The sequence below is a fragment of the Falco punctatus genome (assembly GCF_963210335.1).
Source record: "Falco punctatus genome assembly, chromosome: 1".
In the NCBI taxonomy this organism is placed as follows: Eukaryota; Metazoa; Chordata; class Aves; order Falconiformes; family Falconidae; genus Falco; species Falco punctatus.
This window is the reverse complement of record NC_137580.1, coordinates 24,352,007-24,366,631: the sequence shown is the minus strand read 5'-3', so window position 1 is coordinate 24,366,631 and position 14,625 is coordinate 24,352,007. Positions and strand designations below refer to the sequence as shown.

At 45.9% G+C, this 14,625-nt stretch overlaps 1 protein-coding gene across 13 annotated transcripts in view; it reads right to left on the bottom strand.

Moving 5' to 3' along the window:
- Positions 1 to 14,625, bottom strand: part of SLC4A4 (solute carrier family 4 member 4) — a 239,997-nt gene that overhangs the window by 96,710 nt on the left and 128,662 nt on the right. For all 13 annotated transcript variants that reach the window (XM_080408335.1, XM_080408336.1, XM_080408337.1 and 10 more), the window contains one exon: positions 1,552 to 1,687. In XM_080408335.1, the coding sequence (XP_080264461.1) occupies positions 1,552 to 1,687 (136 nt within the window). The remainder of the gene's footprint in view (positions 1 to 1,551; positions 1,688 to 14,625) is intronic.

Genomic DNA, 14,625 nt, shown 5'->3' with positions numbered 1-14,625 from the left:
ACTAGAAGGTGCTCTGAATGTGAAGAGTTGAGGGCTCCTGACCCATGTCCCTCAAGAAATGGCCGTGCTTTGTGATCCGCCACACTGGGCAAGGGGCACCTTTCTTCTAATGGCTGAAATTTGCAGATTTAAGGAAAATGGCGCTTCCCAATATTCATACTAGAAAGGAGGGACCCAAGAGATAAGTACGCTCAATAAGAAATGCCACTCTAAGGTCTGAATCATGAAAAAGCTTCAACTAACTGTCATTAAAACACCCTCCCAAAGACCTGTGCATGGACAGAGGAAAGCATAATTAGCTGTAAAAAGCAGAGGCGGGCAGTGCAGATGACTAAATGCAAGCACTGAAATAACGGTCAGAGGGACGAAAAGCAATAAAGGGAGAAAAGGATGACCAAGTAAGAAGTTAAAGAGTAAAAGGTGTAAAGTCTTTAAACAGGTTCTCCAAGCGACCGAGAAATAAAAATAAAGATAAGGGGGTAAAAGGGGTAGGTGGTGGAGCGGTTCATTAAATTGCAGCTAAAGAAGATTAAGGTAACCAAACAACATGGGCTAACTATGAACACAGTAGGTGCCCTTGTAGAGGGGAAGGTGGAGAAAGAGCTTAGCCCAGCCACAATAAAGGAAAATGAAAAGCCTCAAGTTAACTGAGGGGGATTGGGAATAGGGAAGGTAGAGCCCCGGACTGCTCTTTGGCTGGGTGAGCATCTCTTTCTAGTGGGATGCTTCAGCCCTTCCCAGCAACCAGACTGCAATTAGGGGTTTACCTTTTAAAGCAAACCCAAGAAAAATATTTTTACTGTATTAAAAAATCAAAACTTTATAAGGCTAGAGGCTAAACAGCAGCCTTTAGATCACAAATCCAATCCAATGTTCTTTTTTGGTGGTGTTCAGATATGAACTGTACGTAACTTGTGTCAACCAGATCAAAAAAAGACACCAGTTTTTTGGCATCGTTTTTTGACCAAACCAACAGCACCATCAAAGAAACAGGCAGAGAACCCAACCAAGAAACTCAGAGCAGGCAACCCCAACCAGCAGCCAACACACACCTTGGATAACTTTGTCAAAGAAAAAAACTTCGGGGTTTTTTTGCCTGTAAAAAAGGAATTTCATCAGTAACTGGCTGGGAGAGGGGGACAGCCAAGATTTCCCAACTTGTGGTGTGCGGTAGGTTCAGGCTCAAGCCTACCTTTGGGCAACAGAAGTAGTTTTGACACACGTGCTCTATTCAGGCACCGATTTCTAACAACTCTGGCCAAGACATTGTCATTCCTTGCAAAGCACTAACAAGCCCACCGGTCTGTTGGCTCTCTGTAGGCAAATTATTCAAATAAATCTGGCACTCTATGTTTTTTCTAGGTTTTGGTTTAAGGGAAGATTTCAACAAACCCTCAAATCCTCTCATTTATCAGAGAAAGGTAATTTCAACCATACAGGCAACTGTACCTGTAGCACAGATATTACCCCGGTTGAATGTTAAAAAGTGGTTTCCCATGGGGGTCCTGTGCAGCTGCCTTTCCCTTTTGGGGTAAAGGAAAACCAACCCACCTTGCGGTCTCCTTCCATTCCATCTCTTGTCCATCAATGGCCAGAAGTTCGTCCAGCTCCGTGAAGAGCTGCGGGGGTGCTGGGCTGTCATCTTCCTCTCCAAGGATGAAGCGGATGCGTTCAGCAGCGGGGGAGACTGCAGAGGTGAAAATACTGCGGTTAACAGCCTGAGAGATGACCAGAGACGTGCGGCTCCTCTCCTTCCCCTTCTCCCCAAAGCCATTCAGCTGCTTCTCCGGGCTGCCTTTTCCATTTGACATCCTAGTGGCCGCAGACAAGAGGGGCGTGAGCGAGGGTACGTCTATCTCCCTCTCTCCCCTTCCTTGCCTTTCTTCTTAAAAGTTCAAGCTGGGAGTAAAGTTCAGGAAAACTTGCCTCTTCCTACAGTCCTTAACTGTGTTACAGCAATTTGCAGCCCTTGTAAAAAAAAAAAAAAAAAAAGCGCTATCGAGCTCAAAACCAATACACTCTATGGTGCGTGCCCAAGGACCTTTCGTACTCTGATCCACTGAGATCCTTCACCCCCTTTTTTATATGACATAAAACCAGTTCCAGCCAAACTGTTATGGGGCTGGCTGGGACAGCATCCCATAGCTAGCTTTCTCCGTGGCACAAGGTTCGGGCTCCCATTGGCCTGCAGGGCAGGCTGTAACCTCCCCAGACCTACCACTGGAAAACACAGGAATATTTAACAGAAAGGTTTTCCCATCTATACATGAATAATGCGACCCAATGCGTTTAGTCAGGCACCAATGCACTAGAAAAAAAACAAACAACTGTTCCCACTAGGAAAAGACTGCCCATTTAGGTAAAAGAAACTGGGTTCAACACATGCTCCTTTGACAGTGCAAGCAAAGTTCATTCGCATTATTAGCTCAAGAAAAATTAGCAGAAACCCCTTCCTGGCTCAGAAATGCACATGATTCCAACTTAAAACCCAAGAACACCGCTGTCCACATCCCAAGACCTAAGGGCATCTCCCAAAGGCAGCTGGAGCTCATGCCACAAAAGTCACCTTGCTGGAGGACTTCTTGGGTGCTACCAGTTTTTTCTGACCATATTACCTTAAAATGAAGGTGTGGTCATGCGAAATTTTAAGACAGACATCCTTTCTGCTGAATGTTTATTAGCATTAGAGTTAAACAGCAGACTATGAACTTTGAACGGTACTGCTAAAAACTCCTCTCTTTTCAAAAGATCAGCTGTCTGTCTGTTGCAAAATAATTAATTACACCAGGTGTCCAATCACCATTGATTTTTCCAGGGTAAACAAAGTCTCAATTCATAATGTGAAAAAAAGAACCAGTAAGAAGCATGCCCTTCCCTCCCCCCCCCCTTTTTTTTAAGAAACTTTCATAGCTTTTTTCTGAAATTATTCAGCAAAGGTTGATGCGAATTCATTTCTTCATCAGTTAGGGCGATGATGCTTTCATAACGTAACCCAGGTTTCTTTTCTATTGGAAGTTTATTTGCAGTCACAAATTCCCTGAAAATTCCCTGGGCATCCCAGCACACTGCCCTGCGCTGGCTCCGCAGCTCACATCGGAGGGATAACGCACGGAGCCACGCTCCTGGAAACCCCCGCGGCTCTCACGCCAGGGTGGTATCGACAGTACAGGTCACTGGGCACCCCAGCACCTGCCAGTCTTTTGGCTTTACATGTTTATAGAGGAGCCACACATCCCTTCTTTAACACCCCAGCCCAGCACCTGAGAAGGCAACCTCTGAAAGGGTCTTCAGGGTTCTGCACGTCCTGCTAAATGGGCTGGGAAGTGATTTCTCCCTTCAGCGGGAGCAGGGACATTTACATGCTCCTCCTTTCTCCCATCACAAAGTCCTCAGCAGCACTGCCTTTCCATCACAGAAACACAATCCCAGTAAGAAAGACCATAAAAGCCCTGACCAACCCTTAGTACGGAGCGTAACAGCCGGCCTCTCCGGCTGCCAGCTAGGTGTATCAGCCTCTTTTCCAACATCACCGTCATGTCTGTAACCCAACGGAGGCACCCCAAACCAGTGCTGGTCTACACCTGCTTCCAAAAATCCCCATCTACTCTCCCCCATCATTTCCACCTCCCTGAGAAGCGGTCCCTACCACTCTACTCCATAAATCTGCATAGCACAGCCCTTACCGATCCCCAACACAACTCACTAACCCCGCATGCATCCCCTTCCCACCTGGTGACTACAGGTGAGTGCCTATGACCCCTCCCTTCCCAGGCTCAGCATTTCAAGGGGACTGTGCCGCAGTCCTGGTTACTGCAACCACGACTCTCCCCATGCCTGTGCTGCAGCAGCCTTCCCGCACAGACCAACTGTTCTGCATCTCTGCTGCTACCTCCCAAAAGCCACACGTCGCCCATCGTGCAGTAACATTCCCAGACTGGCTACACGAGGGCTTTCCCACATGTCCTTCCTTTGAGAAAACCCATCACTTCCCACAAAAACTAAAGGTTTTTATTTTATATGCTCCTAACAGGAGAGAAAAATATTGCTGGGCTGAATTTGCAGGCATTTAGTTATAGAAAAATACCCATTAACCCTCTTGGTAATTAGTGCTTTTCTATAACCACTAGTTCCTCCAGAATTTATCTTTTTTGCTCAGATACGTTTCTCAGAATCTCTGAGAGCACAATGAGCATTTGATTATTTGACTTGGATCCAACGGATGCACTTTGCAGAACAGTTCCAAAATACATCTGCAAACATACAACCTTATGCAGGAAAATTGTCCTTGCAATTAGAAAAGCAATTTGGACTCAAAATCTGCATCTAAAACAGGTTTAAATCCAACATTAGTATACATAATTACACCTCTCCTATTCTAAAAAGGCAATTAGGCACAACACTCAAGCCCATCTTTAGACTCAGCCCCAGTCAACTGCTGGTGCCAGAAGCTCATGCTGAAACCAACATGCACAAGCAGCAGGAGGGAAGGTTCAACTTCTTGCACATGCTCCAGGGCAGAGATTTCCCGCTAGGTGTACGTAGGGAAAAAAATACCTATTCTAATTGAGGCTAAAGATTCAGTGAAAGAAGGCCTTTAAACACAGAGAATTAAAAGATGATGCCTGGCCAAAAGAACAGAAAACAGCTTGTTGTGTGAGCCTGCAGAGTCCCATGAGCTACTTTCTCCTCTTCCCTCGATCAGTTCGAACCCAGATGAAAACCACCACTATCGAGTGGCTGCCGCTCTCCTGCTGTTCAGCGGTTCCACAGCACTGGAAAGGGCCTGGGGAATTTCAGCTGGACAACTGCAGCTCGTGGCTGATGCTGTCTGAACTCTGCTGTCGTCCTTCAGATGAAGAGCAAGCCCTGCTGGCAGAGCACCCCTAACACGCACCTTCCACCGCCTTCCCCTCCATCTGCACTAAGGACTCTCAATATATTTTTCTATTCCAAACAGAATTTAAATATCACAGCTGGAAAAGCAGTAAAATAGATCTACATCCTATGGCTTCAAAAAGCAACGTAGAGCACAGCAAGCAGTTGGTGCAAGAAGCGCCTGCAGAGCTCCTTAGAGCTGCTGAAGGCATCGGTTGCGGCCGATGGGAAAATTATCTCTTTTCAGTCATTTTGACGTGGTTTTATTACATGGAAGTGTTACCCTGACAGTCAATCCTGTAACACGGTAATTCCACAATCACCCACGCTGAACCGCATCGTGAGAGTAACTACAGAACCACTCCCACCAAACCTGGATGTGCACCATACGTCCCTGTCCCCCCCACTTCTTTCTTTTCTTCTTTCCTTTGTTTTTGCAAATTTCCTATTAGTCGCATTTAGCACAGATGATAAGGTTCAAAATCCAGTTAAGGCATTTGCTGGGTCACAAGTCTCCTATTGCTTGCTTTACCCCATGTTCTTTATTGCAATTTTGTAGGTTAATGGGCCGTTTATGGGTTGTTTATGTGCTCTCTTTAGCAAGGAGAACATATTTTCATCTTAATCTCCAGTGCGAACACTGTGTGCTCAGCGCGGGGCGGACAGCTGAGTGTCAGGCTTAAGGACTGGAGAGTAATTAACCTGGGGGGTGAACTCTGCAGGCCTCCCCCTGCCCAACCTTTGAGCACCAGCCCAGCCAGCCTGCCCCAGCCTTGACCATCACCTTCGCTTCTACCTAATTCGTCCAGTTTAGGAGCTGCTGGAACCAGCACCAGTAACGACAGGATCAGCTGCCACCACCGCTGTTGTTTTGATATTGTTTTCCTCACTATCTCGTTCAAGAAACAATCTGACGATCAGCAGACATACGTAGCAGAGAAAATGCTAATCCACAGATTTAGATGGCTAGGGGTGTATTTTTCCCCTGAAGGGGAGAGGAATTAAGGTATTAAATGTAAATGGTGAAATGCTCCAATACAACCCTTAAACAGAGATATTGCCATCCGTAAATGACACCTCTTACCTCCCCCTTTTTCCCTTTCCTGTTCTCATGTTCAGCCACAAGCGGTCCATGAGGCAGCTTATAAAATACATCACTTGCAGAAGAGGACGAACACATCAGCAGTTTCTCCTAGTTCAGTTCAGGCCAATTACAAGTACAATTTATACCCTCGGGTTCCCAAAGGCAAAACCAATCTCCATCAACAGAGAGAAATCTCAGGGAGCTCAGAAACAGAGACACGTTCTAGCACGACAACCTCGCATCAGCCAGAGCCGAACCTCCCAGCCCGACGTCAGCCCCACTCCCGCAGCCACTGGCTCCACTGGGGAGCCCTCCTTCGCTGCCCGGAGCGATGGGAGCCGGCACAGCACCCACGGTGCTCCCAGCCACGCATGGAAACACCACCAGGCTCCACGGTACCGGCCAGTATCCTGAAGTCACCTCCCGCTTCGGTGCCAAGGTACAAGCGTCTAGCTTGTTGTGGCTGGAAGATGGTTATAGCGTGGCTTTCCAGGTGTACAATGCTCCGGGGCAGTGGGCTCTTTTGCGTTGATGTACAAGTAAAAACAGTCTCTTCAATCAACCAGCATGGTTTTCCTCCTGCTTTTTCTGCTTGATGTTACTAGAGATGCTTCTAAATACCCTTGGGACCTGCACCTCAGTTGACCACTTCCTCCATTCGAGGCCAAAGAGACCATCTCTCATAAAGTTCTCCCTTTCTCTGAAGTACATCAGCAGCTACAAAAAAACCCAAAAGACCTGTAAATCCTTCCTCAAAGCCTGTGGTAACATTATCAAGGAAGGCTATTTGTCAAACGTGCTTTCCAAATACACTTATTAAAATAGGACATGATTATACTCTCATTAATTTCTGGGGTTGCCCTCGCTCAACCAAACTCAGTTCAGATCCGTCTGAAGTCAGAGTGAGCCAGTTAAGTGAAACACCTGTGCAGACACTTTTATCAGATTTAAAGTAGTTTTCTCCCTAGTTTAGCTGACTTCGCTTCCAAAACGAATCCATTACCCAAAACAATTTTAATTGTGTGTTGATGTCAAGACCTTAGGCAGTTTAATCATTTCCCTTATGGTTTATGCCTTTGATCAATTGCTATTCATTCTCCTGGCTGTTCTTGCATAGACAAGCCCCAGAGTCTGAGTGTTTTTAGATGCAATTCAATGCACTATCTAGGGGCAAGTTTCTACTAAGGATAACAGATGACAAACACCCATGCTTCCATCAGCACTGCCAATGAGACCAGCGAAAATAGTTTTACTATTGTAACCCCCCCGACAGCAACAACCCCTTCCCTACCCTAGGCTTCACGCCTTGCAGACCACAAGTGATGGAACACAAGTACAGAGCTCTGCAGGCTACAGGCAGAGCAAAACTGCTCCTCAGGACAGCAGACTAGGGGAAAAAAAAAATACTGCAACTCACTTTAATTTTCGTACGCCTTTGGAACAACTTCCAGCTGCAGGGCAGACTGTGGACGCTTACTATCTGCCCTTGGTCCCCTTTCACAACAGGGGTGTCATCAGAAGCAGCAGTAACCTGGACCGGTGCTGATTGCACATTGCTGATAAGACCAGAATTCACACTATCTTGACTTCGCAGTGAGATTCTTGCTCTGCATCTACCTGGCTCAATTTATATAGGCAAGAGCTAGTGCAGCTACTCAGTTAGGCAAAAATTGCAGAGGAAAGCTTCTGAATCGAGACCAGGCTAAGATCTGACATTGAAAACATGACCGGAGGCTTAAGAGCACCTCTAAAAGCAAGCAGGGAAGCCTTTTATGGCTCACAGTTTTACCAGCTTCCTTGAAAGACTGACGTAAACGGAATCACGCCCCAAACCAGGAGTCACTCAAAATTGTCTTGGACATCTTTAACAGTTCGTGTACAGCATCTGACACACTGAGCCAAGGCCACAGGGTAAGGCAAGGGATGCTCTCTCAGTTTACTAGCGATACTGTTCAGCGTTTCTGGAGCGCTGCTCCCGTCACAGAGTGGCACATAGGTTCCCTGTGCTATTCTTGCACTTCTGCGGGTTAAGAACTGTTATTCCCGTTATGGAATGGGAAAGGGCCAAGTCAGGTAATACCCGTTTCTGCAGAACCACCCAGGTGCGAACTGATTTCCTGGTTCCCCCAGTGCTCTCTCCGGCAAAAGCATCCTTGAGCGCCACTGAAGAAGTCAAGCGCATGAAGACTGACGCATGACGCCAGCTTCACAGGAATGCTTGCACCCGAAAACCTCGCTCGGTGACTGCCTGCCCAGCCTTTCCCAGGCTCCCACAGAACCCACCTCTACATCACCAACCCTCCAGCTAATCACTCTAAGCAAGCGTGAGAATGGCTTTTTTTTGTCTTTTTTTTTTTTTTTTCTTATTTTGTTTCTTCTAGAAGAGAATGATTACTTTTTGACCCTGCACTCGGTGCTGGCTGGTTGTAAGGCAGATTAGACCTGTCCCACAGGCAGAACTTGGCAGGCTGCAGGGAACACTCACCACGCCACCCAGTTCCCACCCGGGACCATTCCTTTCACAACTATGGGGTGCAAAAATGGAGAATGCTATTCAAGCTGCTTGATCCATCTCGAAGCAAATATCCCCCATCCCTTGATCATGACCCTTTCCAGCACATAATGAATAGCATTGACCGCCTTTCGAATAATCCATTTTTTGCCGGACTATTGTACTGCATGATTGTACACGTTCTACTGTAAGCTCCTCTGCAGCATGTGGCATATATTAAGTCTTTGATCTGCAAAAAATCTTCAGTATTAGACAAATGCTTACTAATAACATATTCTCTCAAGTGCCAGAAGAATGGCAGCTTTTATGTAACAATTTGCTGAGCATTCTCAGCTCACTTTGTCTTCAGCGCTGTTCAGGTCACGTACAAAAGTTTTGTCTACAGATATTTTACTGAAACTTTCCCTGGAAATACAGGGACAGAAAAAGGACCCTTCTTCCAAAATATCTCGTATCGACTCATTTATGGCAGACAGCTCAGGTGGATAAGGTGTGCAAGGTGGACCATCATTATGGCAACCTTTTAAACAAAAGCAGCAGCACCTAATGAAAAAGCCAGTCAGCCTTAACATAAAAGGCACTGCCTATAAAAGAAGACAGACTGCTAATTCCAACCACACAGTGTGATAGAGAGACCATCGTATTCAAAGTCTAATTATCAACCCTCCCCAACATTGTTCTGCTCGAGAGAGACTGTCAATAAGAGTCTTCCAAAATTGCCTGGTTTTTCTCTGCTGCAGACAGTAACAATAATATCTATATAACACCCCAGGAGCAGCAGCAGCTGCCTATTCCAAACGAAATGCATTATTGATAGCCTCCCACAGACACACGATTAGCGAGTTGAGGCAGACTGAATATTTCATATATTAACAGCGCGAGTCTCTGCCTGTTCAAATCAATGCAAGGTTCCACTGATTTCTGTCACTTTTTTTTCTTTTCCTGGATTCACCAAGTGCCATTTTTAATTACATCAAAGGCAGTGATGCCTCAGACCCTTATTTTTACTAACCAATCAGCCCATGCTGCTGTACCATAGCTCATGCCCCATAACAAACCATACTGCTTATAAGCTGTGGCGTAATATAAAACACATAACAAGCAATTCATTAGAAAATACGGATAACAACAGCATTTTCTGACTAGTCCTGGAGGTCAGCCGTCTTACTTCAAGTTGTGTGAAACTGCTACAGCAGCACATTTTTAAGGAGCTATTACTGAGCAGTTGCCAAAAAGCCTTTAATAAAGAGAGAGCTGCATCTAGAGAAAGCCTGGCTTTCTTCTGGCTTCATAACATTTCCCACCGCCACACAGATACTGGGATGCTGTCTGGCATCACACCTTCCTTGGACCTGAATACCAGTCATGTCTCCAGTTAAACCATTCAGCCAAGTGGCTGTCATACACAATGAAGTTCAAAAATTGCTCCCAAATTCTCAGTGTTTTTCTTTTTCTTTGGCTTCTCTCTGTTTTCCTCTTTAAAGCAGTACGGCTTTCACAGTCTCTTGCAGAGCCCTGTGCTGTTTACTTCTCCAGAATGCTGCTGGGGTCATATTCTATTATCTTAAATGTCTTAATCACATCAGAGATCATGCACAAGTCTCTCCGCACTGCCACTGGCATCAACAGCACAACGTGGGCACAAAGCATCTGCCCAACATACGCTAGCACAAGAGAAAACCCGTTCCTCTGGTGAGCAAAAAAAGGATACCTTTCGCTTTTCCAACACTGTAACACATCAACGTTCCCTCACAGGCAATTTTAAAGCTGTTCTGACATGATGCAGTCCCTGAATAAGACCTGTCATTCCCTTGCGTCAGCTACAAGCCCTCCTGCCAATCTATGAATTCAGTTTACCACCAACTGTTTACCTGTGCCCCCTTTTTTAGGTAATGCTGAGAGTACAGTGACACTTTTAAGGACACAGCTTCTTCTTCTGAATTGTAGCTTCCATGCAGTGACAAGAAGAAATTTCCCTTCCCTCTCTGCACTTTAAAACCAGCCCTCCGGCTGCAATAGCCAATTTTATGCTTATTAAGCCCTTCTCACAAGCAGGGTTTCATCACTGTCTATTTGTCCCGTTCAATCAATCTCCACATCAGCTCTAACCATTTCAGCACTTCTAGAAGTCTTCTTCAGCGAGGGCCCGTCAGAGGAGAACCAACGGGCAGAGGAGGCACGCCAAGCACACGCATGCGAGGATTTTCATCTCTTATTCCTGCAGCCTCGGTGCATGCCGAGCCCTCTGTCCCGCCTGCTTTTCAGCCAGCGTCTCCGGCTGAAATGGAGCCCATCTCTGTTGCCAGGCAGTATTTCAAGGAGTACCCAACGCCTCTGGTATCCAACGCTTTCTGCTTCCAACTCTTTTCATTCTGCACCCTCTGTTTTGAATGTTGCCAAATACCTCATCCACTTCAGGTCTGGCAAGAAAAGCGCGGTATTATTCCGTAAAATCATTGCGGGAGACCAATGGGCACACAAGAGCAGAATATGCGTGCTGAGAGGGTTCTGCAGGTCGTTATTTCTCCATGACCACCTGCCCCGCTTCCCATACCACGCTGGAGAGATGCCACAGGCTCCTGTCAGCTCAACAGCACAAATTATCGCTGGGGGAGAAGAAGGAAGGAGGGCTAAATAAATTAGGTCTGATTTTTCCATTGCCTGGTAAACAGGACCGTTATTTAGGACAGGGGGATCGATGGCTGGGACCCATCCGAGCGGTTTCACTTCGCACAGGGTGAAGTGCCAGGGGTCAGAGACTGAAGCTGGGCACCGCCAACCTGGCAGAACAACTAACATGAGAAGCCCTAGCAAGGTTGATCTCATTTTCAAGGCTGACAAATAATTCTTCAGCATTTCCACCACCGAGTATAAAAATCACTCAAGGCAGCGCTCGTTACCAGACGCCGTCTTGAACGGCAACGATTACAGCTCTCCTGCTTGGGTTGAGCGAAGCACAGCGAAGGGGCACAGCAGCGACCAAGAGGGAAAACGAAGAGATGAAGGAAGATGGAGAGGTGTCTGTCACTGGTATCACCAGAACCAGCCTTCACCAGAGCTGGCGGCGGTGTGGAAGGCACTCCTCCTCTCCACATGATGGAGACACGAGCTGCGCGCTGGCTCTCCTGACAAACACACATCTCCATGCTATAAGCACTGACGTGTGAATTCGATAGCCTACATCCATTTGGAGCATAGCAGGCCACCTCATCTGGAGTGTAAGGCACCAACCTCCTTAGAGGTGCTTTGAAAAGCTCGGCTTTTCTATTTTTCCATCATCTTTTGAAAAGCTTCGTTCAGTGACAAACCACCCTTTTGGCTCTTAAAGGCTGACAGCCACTTTATCTAAAAAGCTGCAAGGCCAGCCTGAGACAGCGCTTTCCCTGACCAGTAGAGCAGCAGGATTTGGACTGACAGAGCAGTTATAAAACCATTTAGCGTCATGCTTGGAGGCTGGTTTTCCCTGCTGCAGCAAAACCAGTGCGATCAAATAGATCCATCTCTTCAGACCAGTGCTTTGGGTGACCACATTTATTCCGTATTTTAAATCCTTATAAAAGCCCGTCCTCAGTACCTCCCTCCCTTGGCATCCCTGGGCACCTTATGAACATCCCGATGAAATTGGCACCATCTGTTAGTAGCGTGGCAAAGCAAAGCTTTTGGTGGATAAATCAATTATCTGAGGGCATTTTCTTTCTCTCTCTGAGTCAAAACAATGCAGAAAAGGGTTCTTGCGATGGTGCTGCAGTAGCAGAAAGACCCTATTGAGATAAAGGCACAATAACCAGTTTCGTTCCTGCCTTTAAAAACTAACCGCCGTTAACTTCAGGCTCGGCATGGCTCTAGGCTGCCAGCAGCATGCTCCTGCTCATAAAGAAACTCCTGATTCAACTTGTTCCCAAAAGCCTGGTGACATTCTACAGCTCTTGCTCTTCATCGCTTTCCCCTTGCAACAGCAAGCAGAGTTCAAGCTGCTGCCTCCTCCAGACTCCACGGAGTCGCCCCCCACCTCCTGCATGAGCTCTAAACCTCCGCAAAACACCATTACACTGGAAAAAACCTGGCTCGCTGCTTCACAGACAAGGCCCATGCCTCCAGGTGTGCCCCCTACTCTAAAGCAGAAGCCTGACAGACCAAGACCTGCAAACCATGTAAGAACCTCCATATAAGAAAGGATTGGTTGCTTGGTATCCCTTGCACAGCGAACTGGGAAGGTTGCGTAGGGAGATCAGCCGATGAGATGCACACGTGTGTCCGTATTTTGAGCCGCTTTATAGAAGGTCCCAAGTGGCAGACGGTCTCTCATTAGCGAGAGGGAGGGAGGTAAACCGTCAGGGTGTCACACAGCAGGCATTATAGCAAATGTCAACAGTGAGAACAAATGCTGGAGAAAGGAAAACAAGTTGAGATAAAAGAAGTTTGTAAAAAAAGAAAAATAATAAAAATAACAACAAACAAACCAAGACAAGGCCAATGGAATGTTCATGAAAAGCAACGTCAGGCTAGCAACATATACTCTTCCTTGGCTGCAAGTCAACGGGCCAGATTTTGTGGTTGACCTTGGCGTCTACCACACAGAAAACGAAAGAGATCTTCTCATCAGACTACAAAGCACAAGAAGGAAAACTGACTCAGGCAAGGCAATAGCTTCAGTGGATTTGCCAAGGACTTGCCTATACTGGAAGGCAGTTGTACTGCTTTAAGGAAATTTCTGTAATTCAATCAATCAAACATAAAATATTTCCACTTTTGGGAAAGGAATACAACCAGGACCTATCCTAGCCAAACTGCATGCAAGAAAAATGACAGACGATTATCCAATGTATTTACACAGTAAAACTAAGCACAGGCCAGCTCTCAGTAAGTGACTGTACTGTAATCAAGATCAATATACTCAGGAAAAGGATACTGCCACAGCTGAGGAAGGAAGAAAGCTAGTTTAAACAAACTGAACTTTTCTCCCACTGGAAAATGAGAAATTTGGTATCTAGAGATGCATTTAGAGACTACTTATGGAATGCAAAGAGAGCCACACAGAGATGTACTTCTACCAAAATAACAGAAAGCCTCCAAAGCAGTAAGAAAGCACAAATACACAGAATAAGGAGGCAAAGCCTTTCAGGAACTCTTTATTAACCATTTAGGAACCTCTTACTTTCTCCAACACAAGCTTAGGTCAAAGGAAAACTAGCAAACATGAAATGTAAGGAAGAGTCAACCAAAATCTGGAAAATAAGTACACAAGGCGTACAAGGAAAATGAATTATTTAAGAACATCAGCAGCAGGGGATTGAGAACCAGTGGGTGAACCGGACCACCTCGGAGCGAGACAGCCAATTAAGAGGATTAAAGATTTTGCAGAAAAGCAAACCAGCTTCTTCGTCTGAAACCACACCGCACAGGTGGGAGGAAAGACACTTAACCTTTTTTCAAAGGCTAATCTGTGAGGCAGGAAGGCGTCTGCAGCAAGACGATGAAAAGAGATGAACCCAACCACAGTAAAGTGGCCAAGACCCCTTGTGCTCCCACCTCACCAGACCCTGTCCAGCCCCGAGGTTTTATCAAGGTCTGGAACATTTCATACAGCCCAAAACTGAAGGAAACAATCATCAGTCCATGTAATCACCGGGAACTGGTACCCAACTAATTTAACACCCTTTACCATGGGGTACCACCTACCGCAGCAGAAAGAAACCAGATTATTTTATCTGATTTCCATTTCTTTCTAGACTCCAGGTACTACCCTTTGGAGGTTTTCTACCACTCTTCAACCACGCTGGGGTTTCAAAAGGCGCACAAGGTTAGCATGCCTTTATTTTTCTTGTACTACTAACAACACAGCATATCTGAGCTGCCACAGCCTGTTCAGACTTACACAGACTGGGGTTGCTGTAGTTAAAAACAAAACCATTAGCAGAGTTCTCGGAACCAAAGCACTTTATTTTTTTTTTAAGCTTCTAAATGCAACTTTAGCAATTATTGGTTTATGTAATTGCCTAACATTTAATGTTTACAGCAACATTTTACAACTAATTTACATGTAATTCACTAAATGCTTTAGGGTTAATTGGTCTTTTGTCGTGCATTAAGTAGCTTGTTAATTATTAGACAGTTGGGAGGAAAAAACAAGTAGGAGGTCAGTCTGAGGATGGCT